The sequence below is a fragment of the Glycine max genome, chromosome 3 (genome assembly GCF_000004515.6).
Source record: "Glycine max cultivar Williams 82 chromosome 3, Glycine_max_v4.0, whole genome shotgun sequence".
Taxonomy (NCBI): Eukaryota; Viridiplantae; Streptophyta; class Magnoliopsida; order Fabales; family Fabaceae; genus Glycine; species Glycine max.
In genome coordinates this window covers 38,271,463-38,296,547 of record NC_016090.4, presented here as the reverse complement: position 1 = coordinate 38,296,547, position 25,085 = coordinate 38,271,463, and the positions used below count along the sequence as shown (strand labels likewise).

At 28.7% G+C, this 25,085-nt stretch overlaps 2 protein-coding genes across 2 annotated transcripts; one reads left to right on the top strand and one right to left on the bottom strand.

Annotated features, from left to right (window-relative positions):
- Nucleotides 1-9,542: 9,542 nt before the first annotated feature.
- On the top strand, nt 9,543-11,897 carry LOC100800416 (protein MARD1). The gene is made up of 3 exons (XM_014773804.3): nt 9,543-10,275; nt 10,374-11,178; nt 11,415-11,897. The coding sequence occupies exons 2-3, from the start codon at nt 10,412-10,414 to the stop codon at nt 11,497-11,499; spliced, it is 852 nt and encodes a 283-aa protein (XP_014629290.1). The 5' UTR covers nt 9,543-10,275; nt 10,374-10,411; the 3' UTR covers nt 11,500-11,897.
- An 8,831-nt stretch (nt 11,898-20,728) lies between these two features.
- On the bottom strand, nt 20,729-23,207 carry LOC102659741 (uncharacterized). Its single transcript, XM_014773803.3, has 3 exons — nt 22,999-23,207; nt 21,105-22,764; nt 20,729-21,013 (listed from the first exon to the last, which is right to left on the bottom strand). Exon 2 carries the CDS (start codon nt 22,623-22,625, stop codon nt 22,050-22,052), a length of 576 nt encoding a protein of 191 aa, XP_014629289.1. The 5' UTR covers nt 22,626-22,764; nt 22,999-23,207; the 3' UTR covers nt 20,729-21,013; nt 21,105-22,049.
- Between the last annotated feature and the right edge of the window lie 1,878 nt (nt 23,208-25,085).

The window sequence follows — 25,085 nt, the reverse complement described above, 5'->3', positions numbered from 1 at the left end:
TAAACTCCATGCAAGTGTCCGGTGATTCAATGTCTAAAGAGTTATATTATTATTTCTTATAAAAAAGAGTTACGTTATTAAATTATATTTTTAGGTTTAATTGTGTTTTTGTTTACAATACTATTGTCCAAATTTGAATTTGGTTTTTCATTTTTTTTCATTTCCTATTTAATCCCTCTATTTTTAATTATACAATTTTAGTTTATTAGTTGCCTTGCCATTCAATATTTAACGAAAATACTGTGTTTGACACTCTCCCGTTAATATTTCTATTAAATATATTAGACTTAAAGTTAATGAATGGATTAAAATTAACTTGAAAATTTTGAAAGTTCAAGTTTCAATACTCAATTTTAAACTTCAAAAAACATTTTTTAAGACCTATAGCATTTTCTAATAATCAAATCAACTAGTAAGAACATTTAACACAATCATTTGAAATGAATTTGCACATTTTATGCGTTTGATTGATTTTAAATTTCCCAAGTCTATAACTACTGTAAAAAAAAAAAGGAGTCTAATTTTAACTTGTTGATTCAAAACATAATAGATTTCTTGAGTTGAATGAATAATTACCTAACACTCTAAAGACATCCTCAAGATTAAGTAGATACACAATTATATAAATCGTTGAACTACATAGGTCTTCTTTATACTTTGTTGTCCATTATAGTGATTTTGTCTTTATCATCAAAACTTCTTTAGGACTTGTCATTATCCCATTTTTATTCACATTAATATCTTTATTTTCTTATTTTTCTGGTAAATAAGCTTATTCCTCACAGTCAATGAGTTTTTGGCTTTGCAAACAAGATTATTCCATCAATGTCGTATTTTGGCCCCATGTCATCATATCAATAATATGCCAACCCATCAGCACCAAGGTGAAAAAGAAAATAATAACAATCAAAATGATTGGATTGATGCAATCAATGACCGCTGGCTCAGCTCAACCAAAGCAACTCCAGTCATCTGCTACTCTAAACTGATAGAGATGGCACGTTGGCGCTGTTATTCCACTAACAGATAAACACTGTCAGTTTCACACAACAAAAGAGAGAAACTAATAGTTTTAGTCTTTTAGATCGAAATAACTGTGTATAAAAAAATATCACTCATAATGAAGATAGATATTCAATATATAATATGTAGAATTGACGTGGCTGCTATTTTCGTGACATGATAAAATTTGCAAGGAGATGATATATCATAATTATAAAGTTGATTTTAAGTAATTAAAAGAAAAAAAAATATTAAAAATAAGATATAATGGTTTTGTTGATGGAGAACTAGTGCATTGAACAATGTTTTGGTAGATGCGAACGTGTCTCTCTGATCTTTTACTACAAAGAGCAAATGAGAAACCATCGAATAGAAGCAGAGAAAGAGTGGAATGACATGACACGAGATGCGTATAGTGATACGACTCTGCTCTTGGAAATAAAACTGGCGTATAGCCGTATACATACATATCTATAAAGTCAAGAATGATATTTGTAATTTTGTACAAACAGAAATATTCAGACCAAAAATTGAGCGAAATTGATACTTAAAGCACCGGGCTACAAACTATTTACATGCACAAAAATAATACAAATTAATTAAAGAGTTGTTTCTTTTTGTACCAGTATATATATAATTTTCAATATGATTTTATTAATTATTACTTTAATGATAATGAATAAATTAAAATTTTGTAAAAAAAATTATAACACTTAATATCATCAATTATCATATTTTTAATAATTTCTTATCTATAATTTTTTAAATGAATGATTAACAAAACCATTTTCAATATATAATACCAAACAAATATGAAATCTGGAAGAGTGATAACATTTATGCATTTTAAGAGTAATATGAAGCTCTGTAAAAAAAAAAAAAAGTAATATCAAGCTTATTGAAATATTAATTATGTCATATCAGATTAATGAAAAATGTAGATAACCATACACAAAAAACAACAAAAATGTAAATACGCAACGATGAAATTGATTCATTCAATTCATTTGGCGTATGTACGTACATCATGGGTAATTGCTCATTTATTTAATTACAGACAAAGTTTATCTTGCAGATATATATACTAAGGATCTGAATCCTCTTAAGTTCTTTTTGGTAACTAGAGATAAAAAAAAAAAAAAAAAGAGCAAAACAGCATAAAACAGAAAAAAGTAAAACTGGTGCCTTTGGAAGCTAGTTCCAATGGCATCTGCTACAAGCAACAGCAACAAGTTGGGAGACTAGCATTTCTAGCACCCATTTTTGCTAAGACATCAGCGCAATGATTTCCCTATGATGAATTGGAAAGCTCCAATTAATCCTTAGCCATATATATATATGTATATGTCCTATTCTAACAGTCAACTCATATGTCCTATTCTAACAGTCAACTCATTTGCATACACATGGTAATAACAAGAAATATCTCTATGCAGTAGATCAATTGAAGTATATCCTCTAAAGTTAGTAAGTAATATAACGTTATATTATGAAAGAGAAAAATACAAGAACAAAATTAATAAAGTTTACACATAAACAATGATTGATTTCACTATAATTATTCTATATCTCATTCTCTTATAACATGACCAAAATAACCTTAGATTACTTAAGAGAATCTTGATCCCAAATTATCAAATTTAGATTATCTGATGTAAGTAAATATGCCAGCCTACATAAATTAATAGTGAGTGTACGTATACCGCATTGTACTGTAAGTGTGTGTGTGTATATATATATATATATTGTGTTCTTTTGGATAACATCATCCTCACCCGGTCAACCCTAATGTACGTATCTATTGCGATAGTATGGTTCTGACAGTGTGGTCCTTTAAAGATTGAAGTAATTCTTGTCGTAGGTTATGCCAATGAGGCCAAACTTATCCAAAATAGAGCAATTAACTCAGTCACACGTACGACCAGCTGTTCCATTTATAATTAAATTGTGATGCTCTAGAAGAAAAATTCACCTATATATGTTTCTTTGGGATGTTATTTGGCATCTATAGCTTTGTGAACCCTCTTAAAATGCTTGGGTTTTTTCACACTGAATTGAAGAATCGCATCAAGGATGTTAACCTCAAATATGATACAACATAGCTATGTCTTGTGATATAGGCAAAACAAAGATGCATTGAATTTTTCACTTGGATTTTGACTAGGTCATTACCAGAGCCTTTTGTTCTATTTCCAATTGTTCACGTTGCTTTGGACCCCTATTACATATTTGGCATCAACGTACGTAGCGGTGGCACACTCTACCTAACTCTTTGGAGGTTTAATTTGTTGCTAACTTAATTATTAGGTGATTGCTTCATCACCAAATGGTTGAACTCTTCTAGCTAGGCAAAGGTGACGATTCAACCCACCATATACTATATAGGAGTTTAGGTGCCCCGGCTTGCGAGCTATTTGTATCGATTTACAGGCTTACATTTTCTTTCCTTATATTACATGTACGATTTGAATTGGAAAATTTAATTGTATTCTCTTTGATTATGTTAATTTAATACATACATTTTAATTTTTGGATTATTAATTTTAGTCGTCTTACAGACTCGAGACTCATTTTAACAGTGTAAGGTAATAATACTTGAGAAGGGTTATTACTTATAACAAATTAAATAAAACCATGCCAGGAGGTAAATTTCCTGTCTTTTACAATTGTTTTCATGGCAAATGGTAATGGTGCTTGAGTTAGGCACTTTGTCTCATTGTTAATATATAGGTCGAGGAACTCTTAATTATAAGAATGAAAATAAATCAAATAATTGCAGAACCTGTTAATAATTTTCACTTTGTACTCAATATGGAAAAAAAAAATAATGCTTGACTTACACATACACTTACATGTTTTACTTTCCGTCTATATAATTTTTATTATTTGGTTTCCATTAATCCCACTTGAATTTGAATTGGTTTAATTATGTTAAAATTTTGACATGTAAATACATTTGCGTAAATGGGTCTTCTTATGTACTATACCAAACAAACACTATTAGAGGGGTCACCTGGTTTCTTCTCATCACTTGCTAGATAAGGTTTCCTGGATTAGAAAATTGTAACTTTCTTGTTCTTTCCATCACAATGAAAATAAACAGGCCGCCCCAATTTATTTCCTTCACGGATTTGTGGCTTGTATAATTTTGGGATTGAAAGCAGTATATGACCCAAACATCCCATGTTATTAAGGTTATCCGATTATCAAAAAACAGGCCTAGTTATTTCAGGATGCAATTTCCACACTCCTCTTTCTCCACGTTTTATTTGTCCTCGTGTGGTGCTGTGAAAACAGAGAAATGTGAAATGCTTTTTCTTTTTTTATTTTGTGTGAATCAGACTATTCTTTGACCAAAAATCAATGATGAATGCCCTTAAGAATATTAAAATCTATTTAAAGGATTGATATCTCTCCATAAAATATTTTTTTTTCTTCATACATATGGGTTAGAAATCAAACTTATAACTATATATTAAGGACAAAATTATTGAACGGTCCTATGTAACTCAGGGAAAAAATAGAAAATGTTTTTAATTAAAAGAAATTATTTTAGAAATTTTCAATTACATAATGTTTTTAAAAAATTGAAAATCTTAAAAATTATTTCAAGAATTTTTGTAAAATAAAAATTGTGAACTTTAAAATATATTATAAAATTAGATTATAAAAAAATATTATAAAATTATTAACAATATTGTTAAAAATTACATATAAAACGAAACGTGACGATACTTTACTACGCACAATCGTTATCAAACTAAATCTCCCACGACAAATAAAAACCAAACATTGTGCTGTATATATAAAGGGGCATTTTCAATCCCTGAAGTTATATAAAGAATACATTATTTGAGTTACACTTACACAGGTATTAATGTTTAGTATACTTCTTTTATTTGAAAAGTTATAGACATATACTATATTTTCCATATAATTCTTGCATTATTCCTCATCACAAATTCAAAATTAAAGATAGTATACATGCATGTATAAGTCCTTAATTAAAGCCTAAATTGATATCCTTGTAATTAAAACATCTCATCCAATCCCGGGTTGTTTAACTACCCTTGTTTACTATAATGAGGATATAAGTATCACGTAAAGATATTTTAAATACAACCCCTTATAACTATAATTAATGTTTATCAACTGGATTCATTCATCATTCTTTTATCAGTGTTTTTTCTTTGGATAAAGATATGGCAATTTTATTCAAGATCAAACAAAAGCCATAGCCTGTATATCATAATTTGCTAACTGATATGCTTGGTAAACTACAGCTTGAATTCATTATCTGTTTTATATTTAATTTAATTTTACATGTTTATCAGTTTTTATTACATTGATTTTCCTTTTCCTTTTTGTGGTTTTGTACATATTTTTTTTATTAATATTATTATGTTGATCTCTATAATATGTTCAAAATTATAATTAGATTTTCGGCTAAATATTGTTCGAACTGGTCCTTCAAAATTACGTGGGGCACTAAGTTTTACTAAAAGAAATGTCATATATTGAAGAAAATATTAGAAATTAAATTTTTTTTTGTTAATATACTTTTTAACATTATTTAAATTGCTAGTATAAATATTGTGAAGATTATAGTCAGAATAATATAATGTATCGATAAGAAAATAATATATATATATATATATATATCGATTTTTATACTGATAAAATTATTTATTTATAAGAAGTATCATATTATTAATGTAAACCCGCACGTGGAGTATATAATAATAATAATTTAATCTATGTTAGACCAATGCCATGTTAATGCTTAAGGCTTAGTATATGACATTTGTTTTTGTAGTGTTTGTCATTCAATTAAACATTTTGAAAACCAATTAATACTTCATATGTTTAAGATGCACATTAATTTAGTACCTCAATAATTATTCCAATAAATTTGGTCGTTTACTTTAAACTGTGTTAGATAAAATTGGCGTCGAAAATCTGGAAAATATCAAGTTGAATCTCAAAACCTTAATGCATGAGGTGGTAAGTGATGTTGCAAGCCCTTTTCACATGAATAGCGGTCAAGTTGGCAAACACAACCTCGTGGACTGGTGCTGATATTTTCTTTCAAAACCAGCCACCTCATACACTATATAGTATTTAATTACAACCAAAATCAGTTTCTTAGGTCAAATTCTAATCCACACAAGAAAAAATGATTTGCTACGTCATTTCGCTGTTTGCCACTTCAGATTTTAAATTATTAGATGCCTCTCCAATTGATTACTAATACCAAAAAAAAAAATTAAAAAATTATTTTATAATATGTTTGATTTGAGTTGTAGTATTGTGTAAAAAATTATTATCATAAATTTAGAAAATGATATATTTTAATTTTATTAGGATAAAAAATATATTGGTAATTTTACAGAGATAAATTCTAAAAAAAATTATATTTAAGAAAATGAAAAATATTTTAGTCTAAAATATTTAAAATTTTAAAAAATATGAAAATAAAATATAAATAGCAAAATATAACTGTTCATTTTTGCCACAAAATATATTTTTGTCTTTATTTATACTACAGGGTACACGGCCCAGTAAGGAAGAAGTGGGCCCAAGAAAGCATCGAAAAAGACACGCCTCTTTGGATGGGCCCACCTTGAGCCTATGGATAATAGAAGTACGTTACGTGGGACAGGTAGGTTTCATTAGTGGGTCCCATCCCACGAGGATAAGCAATATGCAGTCTACGTCTCTCTTTGTTGCTGCCTAGCTTGTGTCTCGTTTTATACGTTACATCACTGATTTATTTATTTAATCTAAATGCAAAATATATTATATTAAATTAAACTCTTAGTTAAATGATTAACTCAATCAACTGGCTTAGCCATTACACACCAAAACTACTCCTTGGAGTTCATTGATGTATAATTCGATCAATTTAATTTTATCGGCGTTATGTTTTTTTTTTTTATCTTATCTTATGAAGCAACTATTAACTATGCACTCAATTATGACAATGTTCGTATACTGCTGTGTAGGAATATAAAGAAGAATATAGAACAGGTTCGTTGACCTAAGTTTTCAGTTTAATTTGCGTGAGGTGTTTTATATTTCTCTTTTTAAATTTAACTAATGCTGGCTTTTATTTTATTGTTTGGTAAGAATATTTGTAAATAAAGACTCATCCGCAGTGAAATGATACTTACCTACCAAGGACTAGGACTCAATGTTCTAACTTCTAATTGATGGATATTTTACACTATTATAAGATTTTTATTATTATTATTATCAAAACTGAAACACTAATTCGATGTTCAGAACCTTTTACTCACACACATATAATATAGATCTATGAATATTAACTAATCCTCAACTCAAACTCACTTCTAAAATAAATTGATAAGATTAGCTGTTGTGTCCGTTTCCTTGTGCTGAGGCACTGTGCAAGAAAGTATGGACAAAATACCTTCCATCAGCGAAGAGAGGATTGAGATTTTCAAAAAGGACAAAAATCAGCCTGTTTATTGACACTGTTGGATCGGATGGAGAGACAAATGACATTTAAAAGAAAAAAATTGTCAGATTTAAAATGGAAGCAATATTTAAGGCCTAATAATACAAGAAAAGTATTAAATAACATGTATTCATATTTATGATGCTAAAAATTTGGAACAATTGGTACATTTATGTTTAAATGATTAATAATATCATTTAATAAAAATGAAATGTTTTTTTTATCTAAATTATTGGTTCGATAAAAGATAGGTGGACATCAAATTAGAAAGAAAAAAAAAAGTATAATATAATGTAATAAGAATATTAATAGAGTGTTTAATATATAAAGATTTATATATATGTTCTGATACAGATTTTCTTTGGAGTTTAGAAGACATAGTCAGAAGTAAATCTCTGTAATTTATATTTATTGTTGTATTATTTGGAATATATACCTCTCTTCCTTGTGTCCCCTCCCTCCATATTCTTGAATGTAATTTTTTCATATCCCCTCTAGTTGTTTTCCATATCTCCAAACACATACTTCAGATAGTTCTAGGGTTTTAAAAAAGTAATATTGACATAATTTTGGAGTAAAAGTAGAATATTGACCTTTATTGTTCTAACGAACTTGATTAATATCTAAGGAAATGTCAGTTAATAACTCTAGCACAAGGTCAACATATAACCAAGATCAAGATGGTACAATATGATTACTCATATTGTATGTATCTTTCTTTTTTATTCTCTTTCCTTTCTAATAAAATATAAAAGTAAAAGTGAAGTGAAAAAAAGCCAAATATATGAATAACATTTTCATTTTAATCTTTAATAAAACCCATAATATAATTATAAAAATACATTACATATAATTTTTATCATTATATTTTTTTTTGTCATCATGATATTGATATGAAATTTCTATTAGTTTTGTTGATGACTAATGTTTACTGAATTAATCACCTTTAGTGAAAGTTTTCTTTCCTAGTCATATTTTTTTCCATATCCCCCACCTAGCCATTAGGTGGATCTCCAAATACACATTTTAAGCCATATTTCAAGCCTAGTAACATTGACGTGACTTTGTGATAAGATCAAAGTGTGGACCTTTATTGCTCTAACGAACTCAGTCAACACCCAAACGATCAGTCAATGACTCTAACACAAAGTCAACATATGACTAGGAGGTTACAATATCATTAATCATATTACATGTATCTTTGTTTTTCATTCCTTTTTAATAAGATATAAAAATAAAAGTGAAGTAAAAGAAAGCCAAAGATAAGGATAATATTTTCATTTTAATCTTTATTAAAATACATAATATAATTATGAAATACATTTACATATAAATTTTATTATTATATATTTTTTTTCACCATAATATTAGTTTAGAAAGTTAAATCCATTATCACTCGGATCAACGACATGTTGATTTTTACAATTATATATAATATTATTTTTTCATTTAGTTTTTGTAAGAATATTTTACCACAGTATAATTAATTTCAGTTTCAACATCATTATTTATTGTTGTTAAACACCGTACTTTCATGAAATTAATATGATTTTACTGTAAACTATAATAATATTAATATGATAGTCAAACATAAAAATAAACATAAATAAACTTGATATATATATATATATATATATATATATATATATATATATATTATTATAGAGTAAATTATATTTACTCTCCATGTCATTAATTTATTGAGACTGCACACAACTTTTTGGTTTTTAACTATACATCAATCTTCCTTATAAGGGTTTATAGTATAATATATTTTTAATAATTAAGAGATTAGTATAATGTGTAAGCGTCAAAGTAATGTTTTTTAAATAATTAAGAGATTGGTGCAGAAGTAGACAAAAAATCGGGATAAATTTGATGAAACCTCAATAAGGTTTAGTGTAATTTTTCCTAATGACGAAGATAAGATGAAAAATAACTGTATTAAAAAAAAGTTGAAGAGTTTTTTGTTCAGTCAAATTAGAAATAAATATCACATAATACACATGAAGACAAAACCATGTATTTTTAACATATAAAGTAATACCGTTTGATTTTCATGCACACGACTCCTTTGCTTCTCCTTCATTTAACTCGTGAACTGGCATATGAATCCAAACACGACTCTCTCTCTCTCTCCAAAGCTTCCCTCTTTTTTCTTCTCTTATTGATTGCTCCAAACCCGATGCTCTTTATTTAAATTCCCACACTTTGCACCAATAAATCAGAAAAAAGAGTTAGGAATCAGTGATGGAGAGAAGGAGGCAGGAATTGCATGTGCTTGGTAACCAAAACCAAACAAAGCCTTAAGAAGTTCATTTTTGGGATGATGTGTTCTTCTCACAGACAACACCAAAATCCAAAACTGTTCATTTTTTTCGTGATCTCTTTACTTTTCTGAACGCCACACAGATCCAAATCCAATGGCAGAGCTGCTACTAATCACATGCATCTCACTACTTTTCCTCATTCAATACCAAAACTGGCAGAAAAAGATATAATTTTGAGGAGGCAATTCTGTTCATCCCCACAGTTTCAGTTTCAGTTTCAGTTTCAGTTTTTTTTTTGTGTGTTGTTTTGTGAGTCTGTGTAACAAACAATTACAAGTACAGAAGAAACATTCCGAGTACGCTACCAAGTTAGGCTTATTCAGTGTTAGAACTTAGAACCAGGAAAAAAAAAAAGGACCTTTGCACCTTGCACTTTGCGGGTGTTTTTGGAAATATCAACCTGCATCTGTCAGAGTGGTTTTGTTATTTTTTAGTGCCATCACTCTCTATTAGCCATTTTGGGTGAGTTTTCTTCATCATAAATATTTCATCTTCACCATCCTTATAACATTTTAGAATTACTAGTCATTTATTCTAATTTTGATTTGATCTTTGTTTAGGAGTTAATTTTCCTTGTGGGATCATTTTGATTTCACTTATGCTGCTGAGGAACAGATCAAGGGCAGTGACAAAGCCAGGTTTGATGGCTGATCACAGCACCCAGAATTCTTCTCCCAATCAAAACTATGCTAAAACCATTATACCCTCTCTATTTGGGTCACCAAAATTCAGAGATTTCACCAACAAGTGTCTCTCTTCAGGAACTGAGGCCTTAAGGAGCCCAACTTCAATTCTTGATGCCAGAGCATTATCCCCTTTTGCCTTTGGAAGCCCATTCTCAACCCTTCCAAACAAAAGCTCCTCACAAAACAGAACCTGGGACAAACCTGATTCAAAAGGGGGCATTGGTCTTGCTCTTGTTGGTGCTCTCAAAGATGAAGATACCTCAATTAGTCACAATTCTGAACCCAACAAAGGAAATGTTTTGCTTAGAGTGAAAATCCCGTTTGAGTCTCAATTTCAAACATGTGTAGATGATTTTGGAACCACCAAAACCAATAATGGTTCAAAGAACTCATCAGGGTCAGGAATTTGTGCAAAGGATTGTTGTGATTCTCCAAGAAGTGGTGGCGTTCTGTCTTGGAGTGAGATGGAGCTTTCTGAAGAATATACATGTGTGATATCCCATGGACCTAACCCAAAAGCCACACACATATTCAACAATTGCATTGTGGTGGAGACCTATTGTTCTCTCCCCCAAAAACATAACTCTCATCACTCTGCTGCTACCTCCGGGAATTTCCTCAGCTTCTGCTACACTTGCAAGAAACATCTTGACCAGACAAAGGACATCTTTATTTATAGGTACATAAACTTTTCTAATCACTACCCTTTGCAATTTGCATTATTAGTATTCTTAATCTTTATTAGCCTTCTTGTGTGACTCCCTCAACCACAAGACAACAAAACTTAAAAGCCTTTTATGTACCCTTACATGTTCTATTCATAAATATCCCAACAAGAACAATACTTTATGATCTTTCTATGTATTTATTTATTGGTCTTATTTAAGGTAGTGAATCGGGTTGTTGCTTTTGCAGAGGAGAGAAAGCTTTCTGTAGCAGGGAATGCCGCCACAGAGAAATGATGTTAGATGGGATAGAAAATCTAGAGTTTGAAAATTGAATGCAATGGTTATTCTTGACTAGATCACTTTGCATGCACCGTGGCTGCAAAGTCCTGCATTTTGAGGAGAGGATAATAACCAGAAAAAGCACAAAGTCAAATCCAAATTTTCCATTCATATAATGATTCTATTATATGACTAGTTGGTAGCAGTAGTAACTAGTTTACTAGTTAGTATTTTCATTGTAATCAGTATAAGGTCCTTTTTCTCATTCCATTTTGATGAAGTCTTTTGCTTTATTTTATTTTTATTTTTTTTGCATCCTCTCCCTTGCAAATAGAGATAAGAGGGGATGCTGTAGAGTTGGTTCTAAGTGATGACTAAAATTTGATTGCTTCTTCTGGTTTTGCTACCATTGTTTTCGGGTGAAGCAGATGATTGATGATGTGATTGAAAACAGTGCCTTTCTTCTTTTTCTTCTTCTCCTTGAGTTTATGATAATGATGGTGCTGTGCCTATTGTCTTAGAAGGGGACCGGTTAATTATTTCTCACAAAGATTCCCTCTCTCTCTCTTTGCATGTACTCTATTATTATTATCCTTGGTCTTTGCCATTCTCACCCCTCGGTTGAGTTGATAAACAATTCAGCAAACCATTATAATACTCTACAAAACTGACAATGACACAAAAAAATATACATTTGTTAAAGGTCCTTTTCCTTACCCATTACTTTATTATCCAATTATTTGAATATTAGGTTAAGCCTGGAAACTTTGATACGTATAAACATACAGAATACCAATTTTTCAAACTTAGGGGCCGGGGTTAACTAAAAGCCGTTTCTGATCAATTAATAATTAAATAACCAAAATTCTTATTCCACATCCTTACACCTTTAGTCCTAATCCATAATAGTAAGTGCCAACAAATTATGTGTTCCGATCAGGCACATAGTCAGACAACAAAAAGGTGTGAAATAACTGAAGTCATCATTAAAGGAACGAGCAGAAGTAAATGGAGTTGAAAAAGCCAAAAAATTTATGTAACAAAAAGAAAAAGGTCAGAAGAGATGAGGTAAAGGTGTTCTAATGTCCTATACTATGATAAGCTTTAATGCGCTAGCTCCTTTCTGATCTCTTCTCTTTTGCCCATGTTGGGTTTCAATGAATAGTTTAAATCATTGGCTTTACACAATTCTAGTAACTATAGTTTGGGGGCAGGTGGTATAAGTGGATTAGAGATCCCATATTACCCATTTTGACTCCCGATCTTATTTGTTTCCACCATTATGGAATAGAAATGATACTACTGTCTGCTTTATAGTGAGAATATTTTTTAAGTATATATATGCATCTATTTTTAATTTGATTGAGATTGCCATACTCATACTCATAATTTACCAAGTAGTAGGCGTTTGCTTTAGCATCAAATTAAATATGACGCACATCCATTTCTCTCTCGTCTAAAAACAACTCTATATAGATTTTTTTTCAATGTTTGGTGCGCATTTGGAATGTTAAAGTGAAACCAAACAATCTTCACTGATGACTGTATTTATATTAGATACTTACATAACCATGCATGATTTTAAATTGTCATTGTAGTTGCAACTTTGTGACAATTCTGGATGTTTTTGAGAAATTGCGGATAAATATGTTTACTATGAGTCACGATGATGTTATGGCATAAATAGTGGTTGTGGATGTTTTTTAAACCTTGTCGTGAATTTTAAGAAATATAATTAATTTATTGAATTTTAAAAAAATATTAGATAATTTTTTAATGTATTTTTTATTTTTTTAATTAAAGATTTATTTATTCTTCATATATATTATTTACACTAATTATTAATTAAGGATAATCTTAAAAAATATTTAATACAACATTAATTTTGTAATATAATACTATTTTTGAATAATTTTATTTTAAAACGACAAATAATATGAAAAAGTAGTAATAATATGTAAGAGCTCTTCTAACCAAAGACTCTTCATAATCACCTTATTAAACTTTTGAAATCTAATTCACCTAATTTATTTTTTTTGACAAAAAAACGTATATTTACATTAATTATTTGAGTAGAATCTAGTACTATAAACATGTTCCTCATATCAGGCTGGGAGATAAACCAGAATTTTCTTGAGATGATTAGTGGAATATAATGCTTCAATTCCCGACTAAAAACTGTGACACGTGTCCTACAATGAGAAAGCATATGGCAAACACGAGTTGGTGGTTTTCATGGAGAAACCGATGGAGCAATAGTGTAGCAGTTGCATGTATATATATGCAAAAAGACCGGCAAACAACAACCTTAAATTGGCAAATGCAGTGGCCGGTGAAGCATTAATAGAAGAAAATTGACATGTAGAAATGCAGGGTGCAGCAACTGCAACTGGCCCCGTGTGTGTGAAAACTGAAGAAAAATGAACACAACAGAATTGGGACCCAAAGAACTAAAAAGTGCGCATGCATTAGATTCTCAGTGGATGATAATAATAATAAAGAAAAAAGAAAAGGAACCTAAAGATGGCGACTCCTTTGGCATCTTCAGTGTACTGACAGATGAGAAATATACATTGTTGTATTAATGTGACACCTTTCGGATATCTATGAGAAGAATTGAAGATAATCTCCAACCTATATAGCTAGCTACCCATTTCAATCATCAAACACAAGCTAGCCAAAATTATTGCTATACAACAAAACTCATCACTTTATAAATAAATATATATGCACAAGAATTAGAAATGTAGAGATAAAGTGTGAAATGAAATATATGCATGTATTACTACGTATAACATTTATTTAAATTAAAAAAAAGAGTTGTACAAAGATTTCTACGCGCAAAGTTTGTCTAAAGAAAAAAAAAAACAATGGCCCAACGGTTTTTTCTTTGAGAGTGATATAGTTTTTTTAATTTTTAAGAATTTTATTGCTAATATTATATTTGAAGAGTTTTAATTTAGCCCGAATGCTTTTAACTAGAGTTACTAAAGATGTATTTTCAGTATAATTTTTTTTACACTATCATTAAATCATGAATTATCATTTGTATATCTTAAATATTACTAAAATGTGAAACATTATTAAAAGAAACGTAAACAAAGTTTTGGGGGAGTGAAATGACAATGAAGAAAATTTTCATTTATCAAAGGTGAAACCCTGTTTTCATTTCTCTTTTATCCCATTAATCCACTTAACTTGTATGTTCATGAAATTGACAATTTAGACGGCGGCAAAATGGACGTCATAGAAGGTTTTGTAAGTCACATTGCAGCTATAGATAGAAGTCAAACGATGATTGGAGGTAGCTTTGTGAAATGAGGGTGTCTAAAGTTTGGGGTTTGTGTGTTATAGCCATAGGGGTATCGGCAGAGGCTATAGGTATAGGGGTTTGAAGTATAGTGGGTCAAGTTTGGAAGTTGCTCGTTATGATCACCCTGCTTGTTTGGAGTGGTTATTTTTACTTTTCTCATGTGCTTATTATAACTTTTCTTCATCATTTTTTTATTTAATTTTTTAAACCAAATTAATTCATAGATTGGCAATTGACAATTATCCTTTTACAAGTATACAATTTTGGAGTTTAATAGTGTGGATGAGTTATTTGGGGTTACAAGGTTATTAAACTCGAAAGTTTACGCAGATTCGTGAGAGTTTCATAAATTCAACTCGTAAACTCGTAAAAGTCCACTTCATATAAAAATAATAATAAAATATTTATAAATAACATACTAATTAAACATTTCAACAATATAATAAAATAAAATAGTAAATCATAAAGTTCAAAATATTTAAATAACCAAGTCTAGTAATAATACATCACTAGTAAACAATAACTTATAGCAGTGGTAGATCATTCTCATCGAGGGTTTGATGTTATTAGAGAATAAATGTTTGATATTATCAAAGGTGAAAATTTTATATTTGAGAATAACACACTAAATGAAGATATGTTGAATGTTAAACACACAAAAAAACAATAAAAAACATTTTGATCTAATTTTTTTAATTTGCTAACTCATTGACTCGGTGGTAAACTCGAGAGTCTATCGAATTTACTTAGAATTTATCCAGATTCTACTAAAAAAGAGTTTACTCAAGAGTCAACTCGTGAAAGACACTTGAACTCGTAAGAATTATCGAGTTAACTCTAGAATATGATGGCCATGATTTTGAAAATACTCATCATCTACTTATTTTAATTGACCAATAAATTATTTTAATATATGTTTTTTCATTTTACTACTCATATAGGATCATCAGTGTGGTTTAAAACTTCTTTACATATTTCCTACATTTTTTAATTAAAGGTGAACAAGGGTAAGGTTAAATAAATTTTGGCAGAATTTTTAATTTAAACTGAATAAAAAAATGAGTGTAATTGGATTTATAATTGTTATTGAATGAACTCAAATTCAACCCAATCCAATACCAATCTAGTTCAATAATTTTTTTTTTCCAGTTATCGGATTGAGTATTTTTAAAAAGCATAATAAAAAAATTGGAACATAGTAAAAACTCAAAAGAAAATATCTTCTTTTTTATATAAATTAGAATAAATATTTTAATTAAGTGAATTTTGGAAACTATTATTTAATGTGGGTATTTTTAGAAGCTATTATTTAACAAGAGCATATTTAAAAGTTTTTCTTAATGCTTTATCTCATTCAATTTATCATTTTTATCTTTATTTTTGAATGAAATTTTAATATTTTTTAAAAATTAATAATTAAAAATAACATTATATCACAATATGAATTATTTATTATAAATATAAAATAAAATTTATGTTAAAAACATTATTAATTAATATTTTCAATTAAAATATAATGTATACATTCAAAAGTATTTATTTATTATAAATTTTAGTGAAAGAAAATAAATTTGATTTGTATACATTCAAAAGTATTTATTAATTAATATCTGGTGTATTGTACATGTTAAAATACTAGAAAAAAAATTATATGGAAATTTAAATTTATAAATAAATAAATTAAATATTTTTTATTTAATAAGGTTGGATCAGATGTAAAATTTTCAAACACAATATCCAATTTGATTACTTCAAGTTTGATTTGTCCATTTCAAAACCGATATATGACCTAACAACTTATTAACTCATAATCACCCTACTTTTCTATATACAGTTCCTTTTTAGCAATGATGGCCTAAAACTTTCTCATTAATTAATTGGTATTTGAAGATTTTTTAAAGTTTTTTTTTTTTGAAAGATAGATTTTCTAAATTTTTTTCTGAAAATTTTGCTGCATCATATATCATAATCTACAAGAGAAATTTGCAGAAAAATTGTAACAAAGAAAATATGAATTGACCTAAAGTACTGGACATGGTATAAAACTGCAAGCAATTAAATTTACTTGCGAGATTTTTCGAATTTATCTCCTACAAGGTTTTTGTAATATTTGTGTTGCATGCAGATTCTTTTAAGGAACTTGCCAACTATGTGATGCCACGTACTATCAATAATAAAAGATTTAGGGTGCAATAACTCTATTTTATGAACAATTGAGCTAGTATTAGCCCCATAGGCATAGCATGGTTGAAATTTATATATGGATGAGATTATGAGGGGGTTTGTATTTTTGGCGTGAAGTGTTTAGATTGAGTGTGGCATATTTAATTGGGCGAGGGAGTACAGATGTTGAATATTCTTATTTTAAGGAATGATTATCAAGTGGTGATCAAATGTGATTCTAAAGCAAATGATAGCAGATTTCTTTTTTGAGGAATTTGTTCTAGCTAGCTAAATAATTCATGTGATGACTCATGAATATTGATAGGGTGGCTGTAATTAAAAATTTGACTATTGATGTTTTATCTGTGGAATCGCATAACCTACGGCACAGGTCTTCTGAAATATAACGTGAGAAGTAAGGAATGCTACATTTACCTAAATAGAAGTGTTCAAGCTTGTAATAACGTGGACACGTAGGTTTTACATTATTAAAAGCTATTTAATAAAATAGACTGCATTAGTAACATTCAAAGCATTATTGAAATAATCCAATATATTCTAGAAAGGATGAATATATCAGAGTATCACCTAATCAATGATTAAAGTATTATTAAAACTTTCACTTTATCCTTTTTTTATCTATGTCACTAAATTGAATTTCAATATTTATTAAATAAATTGTCGATAGGTAAAATAACCTTTAGTGACAATTTAAATTGTTCACTGTAAATCTAAAATCTAATTTACATATTAAAAGATATTTATTTGTAACGAATTAGAATTATAATATAAATTATATATTCAAAAACATTTATTTGTTATGGATTTTAATCATATAAAAACAAATATTTATCCTGCATGTCTAATGCACATCCTAAAATACTAGTTTAACAAGTTAAAAGGTCAAAACCAAAATTTTTAAAAAAGTTTTTTAAAATAAGGTCAGGTTTGTGGATTTTTAGAAAATTCTACTTGACTTTCTAGAGATTGTGTTCTTATAAATAACATCATCTTAATAAAAAAAAATATTTAATCTATGTTAAATACCATGCTAGAGGAAATATGGACACTTGCGTGATGCTTAACATGCCAAAACAACACAGTCAACCTTACTGTCTAATAATGGAGGTCACATTCTAGACCAACTTAACTAACAAGAACCAATTTGAGGGACTTATTTTAATTTTTCTAATTGCGGTCATTAACTAAATAACACATTATAATTCCAATGACTAGATAGTGGTTTACTCAAAAAAACAATATGATATATTTGTCTATAATATATACATCACATTAAAAGTGACAAATTAAGTCATTTAGATTGTCTCAACCTTATTGAACTAAGGTATAAAATTAGGTTGAATTAAACTAGTCTAAATCTCTTATGAACTAAGATTTATTGGTTCAGACTACCCATCGAGCCCACCAAACTCGATTAAATTGACTTAAAATTTTTAATTCTATCTTTATATAAATTTTGTATAAAAATGAATCACATGGGATCAAATACACTAATTATTTTTGAACCTATATTTTATTGGTACATCTTGATCCATTGGGCCAGGTCCAATTTTTTTTTGTTAATATTTAAAAACCTAATATGATAATATTTAGGATGTTGCTAGGTGCACTAATGAGTGCATCCAGCATTTTTGCATTCGTATGGATGTAATATGACTTATATGGATGCGAAAATGTTGTTAATGAGAAAATTACATTATAAAATAAATAATGTTGTTATATATAACACTAAAATTTCTAATGTATATTTAATGCGCATGTAAATTTAAATAATAATTTTTGTGACAATTAATTTTGATATATAGAATTGATTCAATTTTTCACCTCTAAAGAAAAATATAAAAGAAAGAAAATAAAAATATAATAAGTAATGTTATAAGAAAGGATGTAATTGATTGAAGAAATAATATGAATAGGAAAAAAAATTATACCTCCATATAAATTTCATTATATGACTCAGATAAGCAACCGACAACTAACAATATTATATTCAAATGTTTTGGATGGTCTCACGATATATAATAATCCATCCTTATATTAAAAAGGTGAATCTTTGTTTAAAGGAAAAATTATTATTTTCATTTTTATACAATCACATGTTTGATGCATTTTTGAAGAGGTAATCCATCTTATAAGCTTTTATCTAGATTATGCAAATTTATTTAATCAATATTAAGTTTAATAAATAAATATTTTTTTTATTAAAATAAAACTACCTTTTAATTGAATTTATTTTACAATAATAACAATAAAATTTGAACTTAAGATATGATGCAAACTATTTAACCTTTCACAGTTTTTACGTCAACCTTTCGCAGTTAAACTTACTTTTAGTGTCTTGAAATGAAAAATTAATTATTAAAAGTATAAATTTCAAACTTGGTATATTCAATTTATTTTTTATTATTACTAATGAAATATTATTTAAGATATATTTTTAAAATTATTTGTTACAAGAAAAACTCGCTAAATATACGAAAAAGTTGATTATATAGTTAAAATTAGTATTTTAGTTTGTTCAATGTAGAAGGGTAAATTTTTATTTTTATGTTATTAAAATTTATAATAAATAAATGTTTATATATAAAAATTATATTGTAATTAAAATTTTTAATTAATAAATTTTTTTGGACATGTAAATTATATTTTGAATTTATGATAAATGATTTATATTGTGGTACAAAATTATTTCTAATTATTGACCTTTTATTTAAATAATATTGAAATTCAATTTAAAAATAAAGATAAAAGGATAGAGTAAAAGAGATAAACAATTAAAAAAAATCAAACATATACATAAAAATTAAAAAATTATTTAATTTGAAATAGTTGTTAAATGAAATTAAAATTAAATAAATATTTTAAAAAAATGTTCAATACAATACAATCATAATGAAACATGTGACTCAACGACAATGAGAAAACTCTAAAAAATACTCTCCGTAAAAAAATCAATTCTATAAATATTTATATCAAAACAGTGTCGTTAAAGATGACGATTGTCTCTCTATTCACCAAAAAAAAAAATCTCTATTATGATATATAAATATATACTTTTGCATTTCAAGAAAAAAAATATACAGCTCATATATATTTTATCTTTAACGCTTACATACAGAGAAAAATAAGATTTCATCTAAAATAAGAGAAAATAAAAGAAAAAAAATGAAAGAAATCTACTTATCTTTAAATTAATGGAAGAATGAATATAAATTATATAAAATATTTATACTAATTAAAAAAAAAACTCCTTACCACATTTTTTTTCTTAATATAAAAATACTTATTATTCTTATCCCTTGTTTCAAAACGGCGTAAACAACGTAGGGAAAAAAATATTTTTATACGTGAGATCTATAAAAAAAAATTCGTATTTTTTCTTCTCAAACAGAATTTAATATTATTATTTCATCTCTTTTGCCCCATTTCTTTGCTCTATTTCCAGCAAACCATAGGGAAATGTCATAGTAAATTGTTTTGTATAACACTATTATGATAAATGATCAATATCTCTACAAAAATATTATGCTTTAAGGCTTGGTATTATTTTTTTATAAAAAAATCATGTTAACATATCTAAACTGTATTGCAACGTTGAATATTTAATAATTTCTCTTATCCTTGTATCCATAAGTTCTTCAAGATGCTGGGGTCATAGATTTGAAAAACAACGATATATAAATTAGTGAACACAGTTTTACAGAAGTTCCACGAACTCGTCCACTTCAGACAAAAGTCACAAAACATAAGAAAATATAAAACTACTTCAAAATGCTGCTGTCATAGATCAGAAAAAACGAAATATAAATTAGTAAAACAGTTACAGAAGTTCCACCAACTCATACACTTCAGATAAAACATAGGAGTAGTTCTAGCTACTAATAGTCATCGATAATTTATTTCAGCAGACCATACAAGTTCCACTAGTTACAGAAACTCAAAAAGAAAGAAACACAAGCTACGACCCACAAATGGACTTCATGAAGTAAAACAAACTTGCAAACTACCTAGAAGATCATGATCATGACCACATCTTTCGAACAAAACAGCCTCGGTACAGTTTTACCTCCCTGATTCACAATGAAGCAATTTTCAGTAACTGTAAGTTTATGGCATGAAAACAACAAAGCAGAAGCTTGAGCGCATCAAGCAATATCTTACCTCAATTTTGGCATAGAATGGTCAACACTCTTCATCAAGGACAAGCAAGGTGAAGACGACTATGGAAAGAAGCATTAACTAAAGGCTAAAATGGAAAACATTTGGGGGGGGGGGGGGGGGTTGCTAACAGGTTGTGTGACACAGATTAACCATAAAAACTAAAGGAGTCAGAACTTAGAAACAAAAGATTATATAACCGAGCCCCTTCCAACTTTTCTTTGTAAAAAACTGAAAAGATGGTGTAGGGACAAACCATGCCCTCTCAGAAGCCAACTAAGAAATGAAAACTTTACAAAGAAAAACAAGATATAGATTAAGAAAGAAGAAGGAGGGATCATTAAGCAAAGGAGTAACTACAAGCCAGTATATAGTGGACCATCTACAAGACCAGAATAGAAGGATAATAGATTATGGTAATAACTTATATGAAAAAGAAAATTTGAAGGGTTCCGGGAAAAGGACCAAAGAGTTGAGCTCTATAGGCTTTTCTAAGAGCAAGGATTCTACAATCTACAGTATGTACTAAGTTACTAGACTAAAAAGAAGGTATAATCATTCTTCTGTGAGGAGAAGGTACTATGAACTACTACAGATCATGAACTCTGTATTCATCTTGAATAATATATAATTAACAACTTTCTTCACTATCATCCAAGTCTATTCTGTGCCACTCCAACCCGTTACCAAACCATTCAGCTTCCCAACCCCATTCATCCATGTCACAAAACAAACCCTGCTCCCAAAAGAGCCTAACATTTCCATGATCTCCAACCATGATCATCAATCACCATTGTCAAGGGTACCACCACCATACTGAAAGCTACACAAACTAAAACTACATGCTTTTATTTGGTCATTCTATACACACCTAATCTAACACTAACCCAAATTTCATAAACCAAAAGCACTTTTTTTTATGTACAGGAGCCTCTTGCTCCTCCTGTCTCATTCATCATCCAAATTAAGATTAAGGATGCGACGCAGTGTGTTCGTCGCCGAAACAAAGAGACCATCATCTCTGGCAAAAGGGGAATGCTCCCAACGAGGGGAGGAAGGCGCAGAGTTAGCACGTAACTGCATCTCTACTTCAGGGCAAGAACCAGGGAAATCAAGTGACACACTCCTCTTAGGCCTCACTGAAAATTTCGGAATAGGCAACGAACTAGGCGGTGGTGAATTCGAGTAAGTGGGCCCGGCCCAAAGTTCAGAGAGCAAAATACCCCCATCAGGAACAACATTGAAACCCTTCTTCTCCTTCTTGCGATTGATGGGAACCGGGGCACTACTGGGAGTGGTTTTGCAACGGGTTTTGTTAGGGTTTGAAGGAGTTAACGGCGTTTTGGGGCGTTTGAGTGGGGTTGGTAGAATACCACACCCCGTTTGAAAAGTTCTGCAATTTATGCCCCTAAAGTCATTGGAGGGTGAAGAGGAACCAAACTCAGCGTGGCGTTGGGATTTCGACCTGGTGTAACATTGGTTCCTATGCTGCGCCACAACCACGAGCGTCTCCATTTGTAACATCAAACGATTCCGAGGATGTTTTGTACGAGGTTTCAGAAAACGAGTCCAAAAACCTAAACACAAAACGGCGTCGTTACGCGGTTACCAACCCCAAGTGGATCGGATCAACCAGATCTCCCCAGAAAACAAAAATTGAAACCTGCACGAAATCAAAAGTTTCTAAGACGCTGCAAAAATTATAAATAAACAGACAAATAAAATATAAAGAGAGAAAGCATGGAAATGGAAAAGAAAAATAAAAATGAAAAACAGACATGATCGCATGAACGAGGGTCGATCTTGAGAAAAAATAAGAACATGCAGTGTTGGGTATTTATTAATGTTTAGCTCTTTTTTTTTTTTTCTCAACAAGTAGAGAGAAATTAATAATTACCGTTTGGGGCAGGAGAAAAAGCTTGTGATGGAACAGATTGTTCTTCTTTTCTTCGAGTTGGGGTTTGTTTAGTAGCAATGTGTTAAAAGCGCCAGAGGAAAAATAAAAAAAATAGAAAAAAGAAGGGAAGGAGGAAGAAGATGAAGGTTTGAAGGGATCTGAAAAGAGTGTGAGAGTGGGATATATTGCACAGAGGTGGAATGTGGATAACTGTGCCTATTTTTTAGAGTTATTTACGAATATGACATTTTCTTCACTCTGTAACGGACGGATTACGTGATGTTACCATTTTACCCCTCTATGTTGTGGTTTAGCGAGTGATGTAAGAAACTTGACATGCCGGATTGTTGCCATTTTCTTCGAAAGGTTGGTAGACTAGTAGACAACTGTTCGTATTGGAGTAAGTACTGGCATTTATTATTTCATTTAAGGGGTGTAAATATTTATTAAATGTTTAAATTTTTTATATTAGTATATTATAAATATTTTCATTTTTAATAATATTATTGTTTTTTAGTTGAAGGATTATACAGGGTAAAAAATTTTACATTGTCAACTACTTCTCTAGTATTAAATTTTTTTTTATCTTGAATAAAGTAATCATTTTTTTATATTAAATATAAGTAAATTTTAATTATTTTTGTCTTATTTAATAAAATTATCTCTAAAATATATTTTATTTAATGAGATAAAAAAATTTATGTTTGATATCAAATTTCAATGAATAATAATTTAAAAAAATGTCATTTTTTTAATTGTGACTCACCTTTAATAAAGATAAATAATTTTTTTTAATAAGTATAGAATATTTTTTTTTATATTTGAGACCAAAAGGAATATACAAAAAATATTTACACTAATTAAAAAATTTAATTAATCATATTTAATTATCCCAAATTCAATAAAAAAACTATTATATTTTTTCTCAACTTATCTTTTGTTGGAACTTAATATAAAAAATTAAAAAAAATTATTAGATTAAAACCTTAATTAAATAAAAGATTTTTTTTAATATTTAAAATCAGATGAAACAATTTATGATGAAATGAATATAAAATTAGTTTAATTACCAATACATCACTTATTTTTCTATTTTTATCATGTGTATTTAAGCATCATAGAAAAGATAAAATTCATATTTTTTAAAATAATTTAGATGTAGTAACAGATAAACTTTTTTGTACGTTTCTTTAGTCTAAATTAGATTAAACTACTTATTTGAATCCTACATTTGCTAACACTTTGGGGCTTTTAGTCCCTATATTTATACATTTAATGTTTCAGTTCTTGTACGTGTAAATATTTTTATGTTTTAGTAGCTACCGTTAGTTGTCTAGTAACTCTGTTAACTTTAGGTGATCTAACATTGTCACAGAAATGTTTCTTCTACATGTTAGAGACAATTTCCATCATGCACCGTCTAACTCTCTCCCAAACAGTACCAGTAATGTTCACGGTTTAGGGTAGCAGTTAACTTATAATTCAATTCAATCAAACTCAATTAAAATTTAATCATATATAAATTAGATAATAGATTCTATTTTTTAACCTAATTTAACCATATAATTAAATTTATTATTATAAATAATTTAATATTAAATATTAAACACATTAATATTTACCTCTCACATAATTTGTTAAATTATTAAATTAAATCAATCATAATTTTTTTTCTTTTTTAAGTTATTATTTTTATCTATGTCTTAATTTTGTTTATGTTTTCTCATGTTAACACATTACTTTATTTCTATCTAAATAAAAAGTATTATATTAACATTGAAATCATTAATTTTATTAGTCAAAATTGTTGTAATTTAGTTTCTTTTAAGTACATTTTTTTTTGAATCAAGAGATGAATTAATTCAAAAAAACGATAAACACAAGGCGATCGCAACCAATCCAGCCCCAACAAGCCAAGAAAACAAAAAGACCAAGAAATTGGTTCTAAGCTAAACCAAAACCCCAAAAAGAACCTATGTCATCAACTCAGCAATATACCTCCTATACCTCTTTCTATCCCACACTCTATAGATTATTGTATTGATAATCGAATCCTCAACTTTCCTGTTATTTACATTCCACCAAAA